Source organism: Dunckerocampus dactyliophorus, chromosome 11 (genome assembly GCF_027744805.1).
Source record: "Dunckerocampus dactyliophorus isolate RoL2022-P2 chromosome 11, RoL_Ddac_1.1, whole genome shotgun sequence".
NCBI classification, from domain to species: Eukaryota; Metazoa; Chordata; class Actinopteri; order Syngnathiformes; family Syngnathidae; genus Dunckerocampus; species Dunckerocampus dactyliophorus.
Genome location: NC_072829.1, coordinates 9,232,472 through 9,250,682, shown reverse-complemented (window position 1 = coordinate 9,250,682; position 18,211 = coordinate 9,232,472). Strand labels below are relative to the sequence as shown.

The window sequence follows — 18,211 nt, the reverse complement described above, 5'->3', positions numbered from 1 at the left end:
TCCCTGAGAAATAAGGTGATAAGCACTGTCATCCGGGAGAAGTTTGGAGTAGAACTGCTGCTCCTCCGCATTGAGAGGAGCCAGATGATGTGGCTTGGGCAACTGGTCAGGATGCCTCCCGGACGCCTCCCTGGGGAGGTGTTCTGGGCACGTCCGACTCGTAGAAGGTCTCGGGGAAGACCCAGGACAAATTTGAGAGACTATGTCTTTCAACTGGCCTGGGAACGCCTCGGGATCTGCTGGGAGGAGCTGGACTAAGTAGCTGGGGAGAGGGAAGTCTGGTCTTCTCTGCTCAAGCTGCTGCCCCCGCAACCCGAAATCGGATAAGAGGAAGAAGATGGATGGATAGATATTGTATTAATAATGAATTAATTGTATTTTTAGTTGTTTTGGTAATATACAGAGGAACAATAACAACAATTAAGGAGCTGTTTAATTAAGGAGCAAATGGCCTCCGGGCTGCACTTTGAACACCCCTGCTTTATAGCATCAGGCTGGTGTGTTGAATTGTTTCCTAGACCTGTAGTCACTTTGCCACCCGTCCCTCTTGAGAAGCTGCAGGCAGGTATTTTAGCAGAAAAACACCTCAAGCAGCAACAGAGCGAGAAAGTTACATTTGGGTTGGGTAAGGTGGGCCGCACAATAGTAAAAGTGGGGGCAGATACTGTACAGCAGATAGAGAAAGAAGTCAAGATACTGCAGGAAGCTAACACACAATGGGAGGCTTCTGCCGGAATCACATGTCATTGTACACTGATAGGGCTCATAACTCTTTTAACACGGCAAATTAGCATCTACAGAGACACTGTACACTGCCCTATACACAAGGTAACAACAGCTCACTAAATCGTGCCGCACCTGGCCATTGTCCATGACCATGACCTTGCTGCAGCTCATCACGGTGTTGAGGCGGTGGGCAATGATGAGGCGAGTGCAGCTGCCAAATTCACAGCGAATGGTCTCCTGAATGAGGCTGTCGGTCTCAGTGTCGATGGCTGCCGTAGCCTCGTCCAGCACGAGGATCTGGAATGCAGCAAAGAGGAGAATGAGTGAGTGTAAGGAAGGAAATGTTTTTGAGAGCATTTGTCAAGCTTTTCCAGCCCATTTTGAAATACTATAAAATGTTTATATGACTTTAATTATTACCACAGTTACATGCAATTTAAATTGTGTATTTAAACCATACAATTCAATAGTGTAATTACGTTAAAAAGAACAAATATTCACATACACATTCACATACACATTCACAACAGCTCAAGTCAACTAAGCAACAATTTATGACAACTTTTAAAATGACAAATAAGTACAAGCACCTTCAGCAAATTATTCTAAAAGGATTCCACCTAACATAAAAAAGTTCCATCAAAATTACACTGAAATTAAAATAAAAACATAAGTTTGATGTCTAGATTACACTGACACTGACATTATATTTTATTTCTCCATCTAGCATAGGCATATCCAAAGTTTTTCTACGGAGGGCCACACAGAAAAATCAAAGAATGTGGGGACCACTTTGTTTATTTACCGCACTAAAACCAATCCGATGTAGGCAAAATATGCAATTAAGTAAAATTTACTTACAGCCTACACCTGAGCCTTGTGTTATAGTTGTCAAAGAAAACAGTATTAGTGTAATATCTTGTAACAGTCAACTTTTTGGTGTAACATTGTAACTTTTAAGTATTATTTAAATATGCCGTGGGCCAGTACAAAACGAGCTGCAGGCAGCAGATGGCCCCCGGGCCACCCTTTGGACATTCCTGATTTAGCAGCTCAACTCTTTGGTAAGATGCAGCCAGTTTCTGCAAAATATTGGAAGGATTTTCAAGAACTTTCAGCGCCGGCAGGAAGCTTGTCATGCTTCTGGTGCTTGTTTTATTTTATTTTTTGCATCATACAAGACTCTCAAGTGGTAGGTTGCGGACAGCTGGTCAAAAACTGCATTGAAATATTGAATCTACCTGTATATAGTATGCACTTTGTTACTACTGACTATGACTATTGACATGTGTCAAGTTAGCAACAGGGTAAGATCGTATGTCAGTATTTACTTCATCCTACTACTTTATGAACATGCAGAGCAACTCGCAAATGTGCATGGATGTTTTTTCTTTTTACTTAATTGTCTTTTTATTAATTTTTGTAGTCTTTATTCTTTACTAACATGTTAAAAATAAAAGTTATCAAATAAATGTGTTTTTAAAAATGTTTAAATAAAAATTACTATTAGGGAGAAGTTTGCTTTTCTGTCATTTTGGATTAAAGTTAAAAGGAACTATCCAAAAGGTTCCACAACAGCACTGAAAACATTGGTGGCATTCCCATCCCATTACTTGTGTCAGACTGGATTTGGACAATCCTATTACATGTGCAGTATTGTACTGACGCCGTACATCCATCCATATATTTTCTATGCCGCTTCTCCTCATTAGGGTCACGGGGCCATGCTGGAGCCTATCCCAGCCGACTTCGGGCGACAGGCGGGGTACACCCTGGACTGGTCGACAGCCAATCGCAGGGCACATATAGACAAACAACCATTCACACTCACATTCATACCTATGGACAATTTAGAGTCGACAATTAACCTAACATGCATGTTTTTGGAATGTGGGAGGAAACCGAAGTACCTGGAGAAAACCCACGCACGCACGGGGAGAACATGCAAACTCCACACCGAAAGGCCCAAGGAAGATTCGAACCCAAGTCTTCCTGATCTCCTGACTGTGACTGTGTGGCCGTACAATTACTATAAATTTTATTTTCATTGTGCAAACCATTTTTACATTTGGAATTGTTGGATTTTGTCTCATAACATCTTTTGGTGGACAACAAAGTTGGAGACCTGTGCTTTAAGCTTTGATGCTTTCCACCTTACCAGCTGCAATTAGAATGCCCGCCACTAGGGGGAAATGTTTTGTCATACTTGCTCAGCATCTTTTTTTTCTATGCACCACTAACAAACGTCTTGCTTGAGCAATGGTGGCAAATGTGTAATGCAATACAATAATCAGCACCTTGCTGTTGCGCAGTAGAGCTCTGGCCACGCAGAGGAGCTGCCGTTCGCCCACTGAGAAGTTCTCCCCGTTTTCCGTCACCTCGGAGTAGAGGGAGTGAGGCAGCTGGCTGACCTGGGGAGGGTTCACAGTCATATGTGGTGTTATTATAGGCTCACTCACTCTACCGCCATGTTTGCATGAAGGTGTCAAGACCTACCATGTCTTTAATATGGGTCTTCTCCAATGCCTCCCATATCTGGGAATCCGAGTACTGATCCCACGGGTCTAAATTGGTCCTGTTGCAAAAACAGGCCATCAATTAAGGTAAAACTAGCAAATTTAAATATTATTCCAGACTGGTTTACCTGACAGTCCCGATGAAGAGGACCGGCTCTTGAGGGATGATGGCCAGTTTGCTCCGCAGGTCATCTAAACCGATCTGGGCGATATCGACGCCATCAATAATGATGGAGCCTTTCGCCAGTTCCACCAGTCTGAACAGAGCCAGACCCAGAGAGGACTTCCCTGTGAAGGAGAAGGTGTCAATATGAGGTGAGAGTGAGATGAATAAATGTTTACGCTAAGGGGTGGGAACTACCTGATCCGGTGCGGCCCACGATGCCGATGGTCTCCTCGGGCTGGATGGTGAAGGACAGACCCTTCAGCACCAGTGGCAGATTTTCACGATAACGCATGTCCACGTTGTTAAAGGTGATCTTTCCCTGCTGAGGCCAGGAGAGGGCGGGAGCGTCTGACAGGCTTTTGCATGAAGCTTCACTTTCTAGAGTCTAAAACAAATAATACAGATGTGTATGTTAGGCACACTAAAATGTCAATTTCTTGGATAAAAAGGACAATCTTGAGGATATCGGTATAACATGCATGCTAGTATGTCTTCCAAAGCAATTTGTCTACGGCCCATAGGGGGTGGCACAAATGTAATTTAGTCATGTTCGCATGGCCTCATTGGCCATATGCTACTTTGAATAACAAGGAGCAGAAATCTGCTTTATCCTGTCAACAAAACAACATCTCTTGGTATAAAACATTTGTACAGTCACGTCAGGATACACAAGGACTCTGACTGACTGGTCTGCGGCCCAGCGTTCATCACTCTTGCCTTACCTTTATGTAGTGATTAATCCTCTCTACTGATGTGAAGCGGGCTTCCGTCTCTGTGAGCAGCCTCACAGTGAACTGAAATAAACCAGTCAGCTGCAGGTGAGTGAGACAGAGAGAGAGAGGTGGAAGGTTAACGACTGACACACTGCTGCTTTAATTGCTATTAAACACACAATGGCTACCCATCAATTAATTGTGATTCACAATGTGGTTGAGGAGACACTGCTGGCATAATAATATACAGTAATGCACTACACTGCTGTGCTGCTTTGATGTCTGGTTTGGTGTGTAAAAACGTCACGCTATGTCCACAAAATACATTTTAGCCATTGTTATTGACTTGCTGCATTCTGTAAAATCAGACCTCAGGCTAGCTAGGAAAACATGCAATGAGAAATCTGGGGCAAGTAAACCCTGTCTTTATTGTTTTACATGTACTACATATATCACAATTTAATAATTTTGCAAGGAAATCTGCGTGTTATATTATCTCTGCATTGGGTTACTTGCAGAATGCAGAAAAAAAAATTCCAAACTGTTGAAAGTCTAATTGTCGAGACAAAATAGCCAACACCAGCTGATCAAGGTTGCCGGCCATGTTTGCGGTTGATGTATGACTGGACCGCCTCAATGTCGGACCTTCTGAGCCTCAAGTGATATATTTCCTACTTTACCAGCAACCTCAAATATAGCAATAGGTCAGTTGAGCACGGCTTGTCTGTGTTCAGTTCTTTGTTCTGTGTTCAGTTCAAAATTTGGGAATGAGTAACATTTTTGCAGCAAATTCCTAAATACAACCCAGGACCCTTGTCATATTTAGCAGGGACGGGATCCCAACCACTGGGCGGGAAACTTTCAGGCGCAATGATAAAAAAAAAAACAAAATTACTCTTATATAATAATATATCATAACATATAATAATATACAGTTAGAAGGCCCACAGTTGTTGCATGTTTACAGTATGTTGTTTTGTTTCATTGTGTTTCGGCAAGCGGCAACCCGTCCACCTTGTTTGACGCACCATACTTTGGGCATTTCTGCCACATTGCGCAGGTAGACTACTATACTGTATTTTTCCCGTTTTTCTCTCACCTCATATTTGGTGCCAAAATTTGATACGGTGGAATGCATACAGGTAAGGTTTGATGACGTTACTGAGTGCTAATGTACATATTTGTTTGGTGCACAACTTCAAGTTATTTCATGCTAGCACACTGCCTGTTACCACAAACAGCAACGTGATAATCTTCTCTCTAAAAAAGTCATACTGGTGGATGGTGGGTCTGTATTCATTAAGTGCTTTTTATTTTATGTTGTTCCTGTCTTAGTTTTACACAATACATAATATCCACTTAACCTAATTAGGGTCGCGGGAGTATGCTGGAGCCAACCCCAGCTGACTTCGGGGTACACCCTGGACTGGTCGCCAGACAACCGCCGGGCACATATATACGTAGATATTCACACAACTACCATGAACACCCACATACATATGGACAATTTAGAATCATGCATTCATATTTTTGGAACGTGGGAGGAAGCCGGAGTACCCGGACAAAACCCAGGCACGGGGAGAACATGCAAACTCCACACAGAGATGCCCAACCCAGATCTTCCAGGTCTTCTGTGTGGCCAACATGCTAACCACTCGGCCACCAAGCGGCCACAATTCATAATAAATCGGATAAATTAGATTGCTATAATGTACGACATCCTCACACGCCTCTCCACCCCAGTCCGCCGGAGGTTTGTAGAAACACGAGCCGGTCTGTAGGTCATTAAAAACAGCAGCGGTTGTATAAGGGTCTTTGATTAGAATTTTTTGCAATAGGTTCTTAAATACAGCAGAAACTTCCTGTCTTATAGACGATCTTTGACTTGTGCTTTTTTTGTGGTAGGTCCTTAAAAACAGCAGGACATTCCTGCCATACAGACGATCTTTGCTTAGAGTTCTTGTAGAAGGTATTTAATAACGGCAGCACTCTCCGGTCATTTAGAGGATCTTTGACTGGCGTTATTTACTTTTTTGCAGTAGGTCTTTGAAAACAGCAGCACGCTCCTGACGTACATAGAGGATCTTTGACTGCTGTTTTTGCATTATTTTTTTCCCCAATAAGTCTTTAAAAATAGCAGTGTGTTCCTGTCATTATAGAGAATCTTTGACTGCATTTTGTTTTGTAGTAGGTCCTTAAAAACAGCAGTGCACTCTTGTCATAAAGAAGATCTTTCAGTCGTGTAAACATATTGCTTCTGTTTTAATTTCTCACTTGTGACTATATTATCTAATGTGCTAAGGTAAAAAGACTGAACATAGTATATAATAAAAAACTAAATAACCAGGGAGAAGTCTGGCTACCTCTGAAAATATGGCCCTGAACAATTTACTTGAATACCACTGCTGTAGAGGCATGTTTCCATTATGCCAATGGAATGAAAATGTAGTGAAAAAGAAGAAATATTTGGTACTGTGGCTTAGCTGTGACAATGTCAAAGTCAAGTTCAAGGCACAAGCAGGCAACTTAGCTGTTTATGACAGTTTCCAAGCAGCTATGGGACTACAGCACAGGTTTTGGCTCATGTTTCAAGCTTCAAATGGACCCTCTAGTGTGAACTGTAAAGCGCATTCCTGGTATACTGTACATGTCATGTGAGGAAAGACTCAAGTATTATGTCCCGTGGGAACGGCTTACGAACCTGCACGGCGTACGATATAGCTAGGCCGGCGTAGGCAGGGGGTATGTGCTGGTGCATGAAGACAATGAGCAGTGCGACGGCAGTGATAAGAGAGATGCTGATGAGGTCCAGGCGCACGGCCAGCCAACGCATAGCACAACTAAAGAGGTAGTTGGAGGCCTGGTTGGTGTCCAGCAATTCCTGATATCTGCAAAAAAAACCCAAAAAACACTTTAATTCGGAACACTATCCTTTACTTGCTGAGGGCAAATCTCCTTTTATGAGCACATGTGGGGCGCTTCCTCCTTTCATTTGGCTTCTCGACTAACCTGGCAGACACACTTGCAGCAGAGATAAAAGGAAAAACTTTAATGATCTCCATTGGGGAACCTGAGGATAAAGGAGCTAAAAAGGAGCGAGCGCCTCCCTGCTAGGCGTTATTAAATAAACTCACCTTTGGATGAAGTCACGTTTCCTTCCATAGGCGTGGATGGTTGAGAGGCCCTGAAGGCTGCTGGTGATGTGAGAGGTGAACGGCGACTGGCTGATGTTCTCCAGTCGCTTCAGCTCCCGAATAAAAACCCTGACAATTAGAAAGAAGCACTCTCAACACTTGACAAAAAACATTATCAGTGAAGCATAAAGACATAAACGTAAAAAATGTAGGTCTTGTATACAGTGGTACATACTGTATATGCTGCGCATTTTACCTCACGTATTCATTAGTTGTTATCGGCTTATGGTGAACAAGACATGTTTTCTGTAGAAAAAATGGCCTATTTTCAGAGGGCCGTGAATGCTATACATACATCATGCATTTATTTTAACAAAACACTGATTTATGTCACATGCACAATACACTCATCTCATCAGCCACTTCATTAGGTACACCTGCAGAACCTAATGATATTTAATCCAAAACTTCACCCTTGTCCAATCCATTTCTGCTAATTTTGAGTTAAAATGTGCATCTTATCCATGCACCCACACCCACATTTACACACTCATTTTTAGGGCAATGTCTGTGAAATTGTGTTTTGTATGTTTTCACGCAAGATGGTGGCACTGCCATTGTCACGCATATTAATTATCTGTGGCTGTGTGATTGCTGGATTCTGAATGAAAGGCTAAGGCCGCTTAATGCTGGGTCTTCTGTTATGGCTTTTCTTTATTTTTTTGTGGGATCTCTGCGCCGACAGCCTCTAGGGGGCAATTTCTACCTTAACAATGTGTTTACAGTGTTTTATTTTTTATCATGATTAAGTAATGTATAATTTTTTTAAAACTTTGTTTAATTTTCTTTATATTTTTTTTCTAATGAACATGCTGTTAACTTAATTACTCTTAGCCTTAGTCTCCTCATTTCAAAAGTAAATTTGCATTCAACAGTCTAAAAAAATCTGTTATGCTTTGTTAAGATCTTATGTATTCTTGGAAAAAACAACACTGACAAATGAGGGAATGGAATGAGCACCTATGACAATAATGTGGATTATTTCTATCCTTTTCCTGAGTACACTATCATATGCGTGTGTAGTATCACCAGCATCATCACACACAGGCAGCCAGGAACTGGGCGTCCACAGGCACATCACGAGGTGGTGTGAAAGACAGAGAGATTTATTGACAAAAGTTGGGGGGTGTCCCTCTTGAAGGGACGTCACGTGTAAATCACAAGTCTCCCGTGAATCATTCGTTATTTTTTTTCCTCTTAAAAAGCCACGAAAAGAGAACATGACACTTCACCCACTTCGGAAGCGAAGCGTTGAGACAGACAAACATGTTTATGCCCTGGGCGTTTTCATTTCAGAATTTAATAAAAAGCTGCTTTAGTAGTGGGTAATTTCAACAGGAAAGCCAGCTGGATGTAAGATCACATCCACAAAACTGCCAAGGGTGATCATTACTTATTTGTAAGATGCGTCCCTCATGGGTTCACGGCAAATCAAAGCCAATCATTCCCTGACATTCCTTTTTAAAAACACTGTTAATTGAGTAATCACGTAATAGGATAACTGGATTTACAATGAAAAAAAAAATTGCTCTTTTTGTTATTCATAGGGAGGTGCAGTGATTCGGAGGATGCTCGGCTGTAAACACACCGCAAATCAAATGTGAGCAAACAGCCGTGGGCACGTAAATAAGATGACATTTATAGATGACAGTTGCTTCTCCGCTGATGCAAAACAAGGCGCTATAAAAGTTTGTTTCATATATCTGGGCATTGTATTTCTTCTTATATGTGGAGAGGATCATGGATACTCACTTCAGGCATTTTTTTTTTTTTACAGCGACTGTGTGCGAAGGAAAGCGGTGGTGTAGAGAATATTTTTTTTCTTTGGTTATTTCAGCTCTTCGGCTACACGTATTTATCAGGTTCAAGGGACATCAATCTGGATAGGCTGACAAAACGAATGAAATTGATCAGAGCTGGTCGAGCTGCTTTACGTATCAACAAGTTCATGCTGTGTAGGCGTCTGCCAGGCTTACAGTATAAGCATTAGCATGTGAGGATTTTTAGCTGATTAGTATATTTCTATGAGAACAACCAACAATAATAATAATGAACTGGATTCATATAGCACTTTTCTTCAGGTATATACATGCAAACCAGCAAGTGGTGCTAAACAACTTCTCACAGCTTTTCTTCCAGTCACTCACTCAGAGGAGATGTAACCGCGACACAGAGATGACCCACTGGAAAAAATGTGTCTAAAAGTTTACTAGTGAGTGAGCAAACAACAGAGGAACAGTTATTATGCTATTTTAAGATAAGGCTGATCAATAAAAGAGATGCATTAAACAAAGTCCTTTTATTACAATGTCCTTTTTATTGTTATCTTATCTACCAGTTTCTTTGCTGATAAAATGTAAATGTAGTAGTTTCTTGTCTTAGAAATATTGAAAAAGAGGCATATGCCCTGGTTTTTGTCAAAATTTTTTGCCTCCGTTTTATACAATATTGCACGTAACAAACTAGTCTGTATCTTTTCATAAAATCGAGTGCCCAAACAAACCACTGATGCACTGTTCGTGCATTTTTTGAGTGCGACTTCTAAATAACCCGCCACGGTGCCAAAAAAAAGTTGAGTGTCAGTAATTTCAAGGTGACAAACATGATTGAATTTTCATCGTACCAGGAAGTCTACATCAGCAAAGTTAAGCTCGCCAGGAAGTCCACATCAACAAAGTTAAGTTCCATCCATTCATCGTCTACAGTATAATTATTTCACGTCATTCCTACATGTACAACTGTAATTATCCTCTATAAAATGTAGTTTTTGTTAATATTACGAGATGTCTGGAACAGATGAATTGGATTTACATTATTTCCTATGGGGAAAAACTGCCTGATTTTCGTCTGACCTTTTGGAACAAATTGACAAAAAACGAGGTACCACTGTATAACCATAACGCTTCTGTTTTTACATAATCCATATTTAAACATCCTAAATGTTGCATTCTTAAGCTCCGAAAAAGGCATCTGTCATAGAAACTCATCTTGTAGAAACCGCCCCTCAGGTTGATCACAATTTTCCCTATGATTATTTTTCCAGATTCAAGCATTAATCACAGTAACATCATATACTGTACACACAGCCATCAGTTGGCGCTCTCCATATACTGTAGTTCAAAGAGTAAATCTTGACCTTTCTGTAAATAATTCATGAGATTTCTATTCTGGACTGTGGTCTATGGATTGCACCAGAATTGGAAAATGGTAAATTGAGGTGCGATGGTGAAGTAGGAGCCGACCGTTGGTGCCCTGAGTCACGTTTTCTGACATCCTCCTATCTTTCCCCAAGATACCAGCGAGCTATTGTTCAACCTTTACTGCATAATTTGTGCAGGACTGTAAAAAACAAACAAGCACACCCATGCCTGCCTGTTTGCCTTAAATCATTTACAACAGAATGGAGGCAGTAGAAAAAAAGGAAGTTACTGATAGCCCGCTTGCAAATAGAGACGATAACAAACGCACTTATTGCGCTTTTACTTCCTCCAAGAGAACTTACGCATGCCATCCATCTGCATTATCTAATCCATAATCATGAGATAACGCTCTCAGCAGGCCCATTTACAAGCCCTTAACGTGTAAACTGAAACAGTGGAACAGCTCATGTCACAAGGAGAAAAGAAAGTGAGAGAAGGGGGATCAGAGTCTGACTGACCTGGAGACACGGTTGACAAGACAAAGGAAAGCTCCCAGTGGCAGGATGGAGAGCAGGAACCAGGGGAAGACGAGGCCGACCATTCCCAGGCAAAAGAGCACCAGAGTCAGGTTCTGCAGCAGCATTTCGGCTTGCATTGAGAGACGCACATCCACTACGAAGAGAAGACATCAACCACATAAGATGACTTTCACATTGGAGAGCATGGAAAATCTTGTACCATAAATGCTCAAATTAACGCCTTTATTAAATTAAAAGACGTGTACGATAGGCACCGGGTGCCAGTAAACTGTGTCATAGCGTAGACCTTGTCACGCAATATGGCTGTACAGTATCGGTGTTATCAGTAAACACATATCAAATCTCACCCTCATCCATGTCCCTGGAGAAGCGGGTCAGGATGCGTCCGAGAGGTGTCGTGTCAAAAAAGCGCATGGGGCTGCGGAGCAGTCGGCAGAACAGCTTGTCGTGGAGCGCGGAGGCCGCCTTCACCGTGCACTGTCAACACAAACAAACAAACACTGCAAGAGCCGATATGTGGAAAAACACATACAGCTTCAAGAAGCATATGGACTCGTTAACGCGCACAGTTTGTCACAGTCCACACACACACAGCATGGATAAAGAAACTTGCTAGTTATAATGTTGTGTTTTTTTCTGCCTTTGCAAGCTGTAAAATCTGTGTCTTTGACACCGACATTAAGGTTGTGACCCAGTGCTCATGAGACATTTCATCATTTCAGCAAGAATTGCACATGGCAGCGGAGAACAAATTACTTCTATGAATAGAATATTCAACACTACCCAAGATGTCATCGCAGCTCGGGGTAGTGGGTGAAAAAAGATGAACAGTCTTTAAAAAATTAACAATTTCCAGTGGCATACATTAACACAGGGACTAACCTCCTGCAATAACAGTGTCAGGATGGGTTAGCTGGGAAAAACACACGCGTCTAAATGAAAAACACACGCACACGTGCACTACCACCGCAGCCATTCTGAAGCTGCGAAAAATGGCAGTTGACATATAAATGGATTTGGCCCACAGGCATCGTTAGCAATATTAGCAGGGCGATGTAAGTCAGGACAAATGATAACATAAAAAAAGAATGAGACAGGTGCACAATTTAACTGTACAAGCATATGGATGAATCCACTTTTCAAAGACCATTCAGAACAGCTTATCCCATACGGCGCACTCACTGAACTCTTACAAATTCTTTGTCTTACCAACTGCCATTAGACTTGAGCAAAATAAGAAAACCAAAGCAAAGTATTAAATCATGTGTCCTATTTATGTTTGTTAAACATCGTTAAATTTGTTAAAAGGGCCCCCATTATGCAAAATTGTTTTTTTAATGATGTTCTAACAGCACTACGTGTCCCGAGAGCCTGGTTATGAGCACCAAACGTGACAAAAATCAGTGCATATGCCCACCAATTCACAGAGGACAGCTTTGGGGGAAAAAAGGCTTCGCCACACATCTTAAAACAAAACCTGTAGCTCTGTCAACTATATGTCAGTCAGCTACAGAGCTGCAAGCTTTATCTTTTTTGTTTTTCTTCAGCAAATGGGCTAGTGCTCTCGTTATGAATGTGGAAACTGTGCCCATTTTTATGTTGGGCTGAACTACGCACCTGTAGATGAGTTACTGACTGACGTTTCTTTGCACTTTCTCTTGTAGTAATTTTGTTTCATACTCATATATGACTTGCCATATATTGCAATACATGTTTGTAAAACCCCCTGTAATGCAAAATTGTCTTTTTAATGATACTCTACAGTAATATGTGTCCCCAGAGCCTGATTATGACCACCAAACGTGAGACAAATCCATCACCTCCGCCTTTGTTTTAAAAGCCTTCGCCACACATCTTAAGGCCGCAGCTCAGCCAAGTATCTGTCAGTAAGCTACAGACGGGGGAGCTGGTAGTTTGATCATTTTGTTTTTCTTCAGTGAACAGGCTAACCCAGCATGATGTTGCTGTTAAATGTGAGTGTAATGTTAGCATTGTGGCTCACATAGCTATGTTAGTGTTGCTAACATTTGTGTCCTCTCCCACTCCTTAATGTTACATTGTTGAATGTGTTATGTGGCATCTATTACGTTGGGCAAGTGCAGAGTTACTGCATAGCTGTATAAAGTGGATAACGCACACAATAGCGCTTTACACACACTGTCAGAATCAGGGGAGGACAAACACAGCTCATTAGCATTAAAGCTACAAACACAAAAAGACAGTAGGGCTTACTCAAAGCACCTTTAAACTGTCTAAATGCCAGCATCAAGGTTAGATTGTGGACAACACACTTCCAATACACTATTGTGTATTAATGGCTTAAAATTGTTGAAAAATAGTATAATATGGGGCCTTTAAACATTATTTTTGTGAAAATGGTAATTAAAACAGCAAAAATAGTGGATGCACAGAAATGCACATTATAATGTAGGACTATACTTCATAATATAGATTCTTTATTATCATCATTTTTCTTTGCTGTTCTACTGGTTTATAATGAGGCGTTCAGGGCCAGTTTGAAGTAAAGTAACCTAATATGGCTGGTCAGCGGTTGGGGTGGGAGGTCAGAGTGTTGAAAGAAAAAGTGTTTTGAGGAGGCTCTCTTACCTTTACAAACACCAGGCCTCTTAAGGTCTTGAGAAGCAAAGTGGCGCCCATGGAGACTACGTAAACGGTGGAATAGAACTGAATGTGAGGGTTGAGGCTCATGCTGTCCTTCGCCATTGTCTCATTCCCTGAGATTAATGAAGCGTTCTGGAATGGGTGAAAGGGTAGATTAAGCAACAAATTAATAAGGTTGAGTAAATTACTAAAGAAGCAAAAAAAAAAAAAAAAAACTAAACTTTTTTTTGGTCCCACGTTGTTAAATTTTCCCCTAATTAATCCAGAAGGGCATTCTTTGGTAAACAAAAAAGCTCATCACAATCAGTCAGCGCTGCAGTGGTTTTCTTTCTTTTGCAGGCACATTTCTCAACAACGACCGCCTGCTTTGCTGCACATCTGCTTCCTTGCTTGCGCTTGTTTTTAATTAAGCTTACCGCGGTGCAGTTACTTTTGTTTTTTTTGTTTTGTTTTAAATCACTCACATTCAAATTAATGCTCATTCTCTGCCACGGCTCAACGGAGCAACAGCTGTGTTATTTCTTCTGCTGGCTAAATTAAACACTGAAGGACTTGTGGATGGTGTTCTGTTTTTCACCTGCAGCAATTGTAAATTACACATCACAAATCACTTTTGAAAAACATGCTTTAATGATTTTCAGACTGGAGAGCTCTCTATTACCAGACTACTGTGCTCCAGAATGCTGCTGCTAGAGTGCTGACTAGAATAAGAATACCTGAAATTTTTCTTGCACTAATTTAAATGCTTGGCGTGCTGTATAACATTGAATTCAATCTAAAACTTTTTTCTGCTGTGCTCCTTAATGCTGCTGCTCGAACGATGACTAGAACAACAAGACATTTCACTTCCCCAGCACTGGCTGAACTGCATTGGCTCCCTGTAAAACACTGAAATGAATTTAAAACAGATCTTGTGCTGTAATCCATAATGCTACTGTTCGAGTGACGACAAGAACAAGAAGACATGACATGTCTCCTGTACTGGCTTAACTACAGTGGCTCCTTCTAAAACCTCTGAAATTAATTTCAAATTATTCTTCTGTTGTGCTCCAGACTGCTGCAGCTTGAGCGCTGACTAGAACTAGAAGACATATCTCCACGTACATTAACTGCATTGTCCCCCTGCAAAACAATTTCAATTTGAAATCTTTCGTTCTAGAATGCGGCTGCTTGAGTGCTGACTAGAACTACAAGACATGACAATTCTCCTGTACTAGCTTAACTGCATCAACTTCCTGAAAAACACTGAATTGAATTTAAAATCTTTCTTCTGCTGTGCTGACTAGAACTGTACGACATGACATGGCTCCTGTACTTGCTTAACTGCATTGGTTCCCTGCAGAATGTTCAATTAAATTTAAAGGAAAACTGCACTTTTTTGGGGAATTTTGCCCATCATCCAAAATCCTTATGTAAGACATTAACACAGGTCTTTCTCTTTTCTGTGCATTCTAAAGATATAACAATAGCTAAAAAGAGGCTGCTAAGGCACATAATGGGATGCACATATTCCACCTATAAAGCTGGAATTAAAAAAAAAAAAAAAAAAAAAAAAACTTAAAAAAACGCCCCATTTACATAATATGACCTGCATATTAAACAAGCTACAGCAACATTGTTATTATTACTGTTGTTAACATTGTTATGCCAAAGAACTACGTTACTTGCGTAGTGGCACCTCGCCACTCCACACCAGCTAGCTATTAGCCAGGTAGCGACTAGCTTCACCACACACATGCTCACAGCGTATGCGTATGTGCTCACAGCGTATAACACAGCAGCCACTGCTGCTGTATTTTTGTTTTTACTACATGGTCACAGCATGTATATAAAACCACAAAACCTTGTTGGAGGTTTTTGGAGGTGTTTTAATAGCGGGCTTTTAAGGCAAAGGGCATGTAAAAAAGAATCATACATGTCCCATTACGTGTATTAATGAGCTGCCTCTTTTTTTTTTTTTAGCTGTTTTTATGTCTTTAGAACACACAGAAAAGAGAAAGACGTGTGTTGATGTCTCACATTACCAGCCAGGTCCATTAGCTTACCCCGCTTCCTTGCTTGATCCAGTGACTCAGCCACCAGTTACTGAAGGCGATGCTGCCCGTGGTGCTGAGGAAGAAGAAGGCGTTGAGGACAAAAATTAGCGGCCCACCCGCTGCTCTGATGTAGGCGGCGTACACAGCCCAGTCGATGGCGCCACACCCCTTCTCTTCGGCTTTTATCAGTTGTTCTAAATCAAAGATGTGACTCATGAATGAAGCAGCATATGAACATGATAATGAGGCTTCATTCTAAAAAAAAACGTTTTGTCTCACCTTTTTTGCTCGGCATCCTGTGTTGGACAATGACCACGTCCTCAACATGGCAAACCTTTTCTGCAGCTGCCCTATCTTGTTTATTTTTAAAATTCTCTTTCACCAGATTCTAAGAAACAAGGAGAGGAATAAAGGGGTGGCTTCTCCTAGTAAGCTACAACTGTACATGACAGCCGCTGTAACAAAAATGCCCTTTGGGTCGCTAAAACAGAGATATCAGTGACAGGATCTTTAGCGGCCCACCAGTAAATCAATGAGGCCCGTAAATAAGGGAAGGGTCTGGTATGCATTAACATTTCCAGCAACTGGGCCGGCCTTTGCAGGGGCTTATGAATTATTCAGCTTGTAATGTTATTTTGTCGCGGGAGTGAAGGTGCCTTATTGAAAAGAGAAAGCGTGCCCAAAGTGCCCCTGGCCTTACTTCCTGTTGCATGCTGTTGAAAAGAGAGGCGTAGTCACGCTCTTTAGCCATTAGCTGAGCATGAGTGCCATGCTCTGCTATCTTCCCGTCCTTCATCAGGATAATATCATCGCAGTCTGGCAGATACTGAAAATGACAGACAAAAGCAATACAGTTGATTTAGTATTGTAGACATTTAGATAATTAAAATGGCCGTTCAGAGCAGCAAATGTCATCTAATCCAGCCCAGCACCGGTTTGTGAGAGGTGCTTAAATGTTTTTTGTAAATAACTACGTCGAATTAAATATAAATGCAATTTTGAAAATGTGTTTTCTTTCATCTAATAATCTGACGTCACCTCACAGTTAAAGTTGGCCGGCGGGTACGCGAGAAGACAAACTATGTGAACAAGCTTTCTCAATGGGGTGGCTGAAAAAACTTCCCAGGCCAATGAAGATGGAGAAACAAGAAAGCAACATTCAAGCTACTTTAAAATATGGTTTTGTTGCTTCCAGTATGTTGTGTGCGGGGAAACGTTCGTTGTCCATCGCTTTGGATTACAATTAAAAAGGAACTAAATTTTAGATTACATTTTCTCAATTATTCTTTTGTCAATTAATCAAAATCTCTGACTATCCAAATACTGTGTAAATATTACAAAGTCAACACATTTATTCAGTGTTCTTTTTGTTGTTTTTTTGGGGGGGAACAAAGTAAAACATAACAGCAAATGGATGGCTGATGGCAGATGAATGACTTTTTTTTATTTTTATTTTTTTAAGTTTTCTAAAAAAAATATATATACAAATAGTAGTAATTCAACAATTGGCAAATGTGATTTTTTGTGATAATCATTTAAGGTCTATCATAATTGTAAATGACGGACTGCTACTTTTTAAAATTTATAATAAAAAAAAAACAACTTCCAAGGCCAATGAGGATAATGGGGAGAAAAAAAAAGCAAAATTGAACTGGAGAGGAGCTACTTTATAATATGTCACTTCCAGTGTGTTGTGTGCAGAGAGAAGTTCGTTGTTCTATCACTTTGGATTAAAGTTAAAAGGAACTAGCCAGAATTTTCCACAATGGCATTTAACACGTCGTTGCTATTCCCATTCAATTACTTGTGTAAGACTGGACTTTTGGGGGGTTAATCACTACCAACACAAGAACCTGCAGGAAAATAGACTGTACAAACACGCTGCGCCTGTCACTCACATACATCGAACCAAGCTATTATCTTCTCTCTGGGAAACCAACTCCAAGCTGTCACAGATTCAGAATCAGTACAAATTTTGGGTATTTTGTGCAGTTCTTTTCACTGGATATTGTGCTTTTCTTAGTTTGATACATCAGTACATGGCAATAGCATTTCATTATTTTAAGGTCCATTAGAGTTTTGGCAGAAACCAGATAATCTGTGGGCTCCAAAAGGTTAGGGACCACTGCTTTAATCCAATTTGCTTTGCAATGATTGTCATGCAGGTTTTTGCCTCTCCTCACCTGCAGCTGGTGGGTGACAAAGAGCACCGTCTTGCCTTTGGTGGCACTCCGTATGGCCTTATTGAAAATGTGAGCGCCCACGCAGGTGTCCACGGCACTGAGGGGGTCATCCAGGAGGAGAATGGGTCGCTCGCTGTAAAGCGCCCGAGCCAGGCTCACTCGCTGACGCTGTCCCCCGCTCAGGTTTGCTCCTCTCTCCCCGATCTGCAAAAGCAATTTCAAATGCAATCTGCTCCTTGTGCCATTCCAGGGAATGTAATTCGGCAGCACAAAAAGACAGTGGACATGGGAACTGTTTGATACCTCTGTCATTTCTCCATAGGGCAGCTCTGCAAGATCTGGGAGAAGACAGCAAGCCTCCAAGACAGCATTATAT

At 41.2% G+C, this 18,211-nt stretch overlaps 1 protein-coding gene across 2 annotated transcripts in view; it reads right to left on the bottom strand.

Moving 5' to 3' along the window:
- The window catches only part of wu:fb13g09 (ATP-binding cassette sub-family C member 5), a 43,580-nt gene that overhangs the window by 2,632 nt on the left and 22,737 nt on the right, over positions 1-18,211 (bottom strand). The window contains exons 13-28 of one of the 2 annotated variants that reach the window (XM_054792214.1): positions 18,139-18,211; positions 17,836-18,039; positions 16,353-16,478; positions 15,932-16,040; positions 15,662-15,846; positions 13,602-13,748; positions 11,342-11,471; positions 10,974-11,127; positions 7,256-7,384; positions 6,823-7,009; positions 4,131-4,220; positions 3,604-3,793; positions 3,371-3,530; positions 3,223-3,301; positions 3,024-3,137; positions 859-1,023 (exon numbers count right to left, since the gene is read on the bottom strand). In XM_054792214.1, the coding sequence (XP_054648189.1) occupies positions 859-1,023; positions 3,024-3,137; positions 3,223-3,301; positions 3,371-3,530; positions 3,604-3,793; positions 4,131-4,220; positions 6,823-7,009; positions 7,256-7,384; positions 10,974-11,127; positions 11,342-11,471; positions 13,602-13,748; positions 15,662-15,846; positions 15,932-16,040; positions 16,353-16,478; positions 17,836-18,039; positions 18,139-18,211 (2,242 nt within the window). Of the gene's footprint in view, positions 1-858; positions 1,024-3,023; positions 3,138-3,222; positions 3,302-3,370; positions 3,531-3,603; positions 3,794-4,130; positions 4,221-6,822; positions 7,010-7,255; positions 7,385-10,973; positions 11,128-11,341; positions 11,472-13,601; positions 13,749-15,661; positions 15,849-15,931; positions 16,041-16,352; positions 16,479-17,835; positions 18,040-18,138 lie in introns of those variants that run through there. The other variant, XM_054792215.1, reaches the window with a different exon arrangement.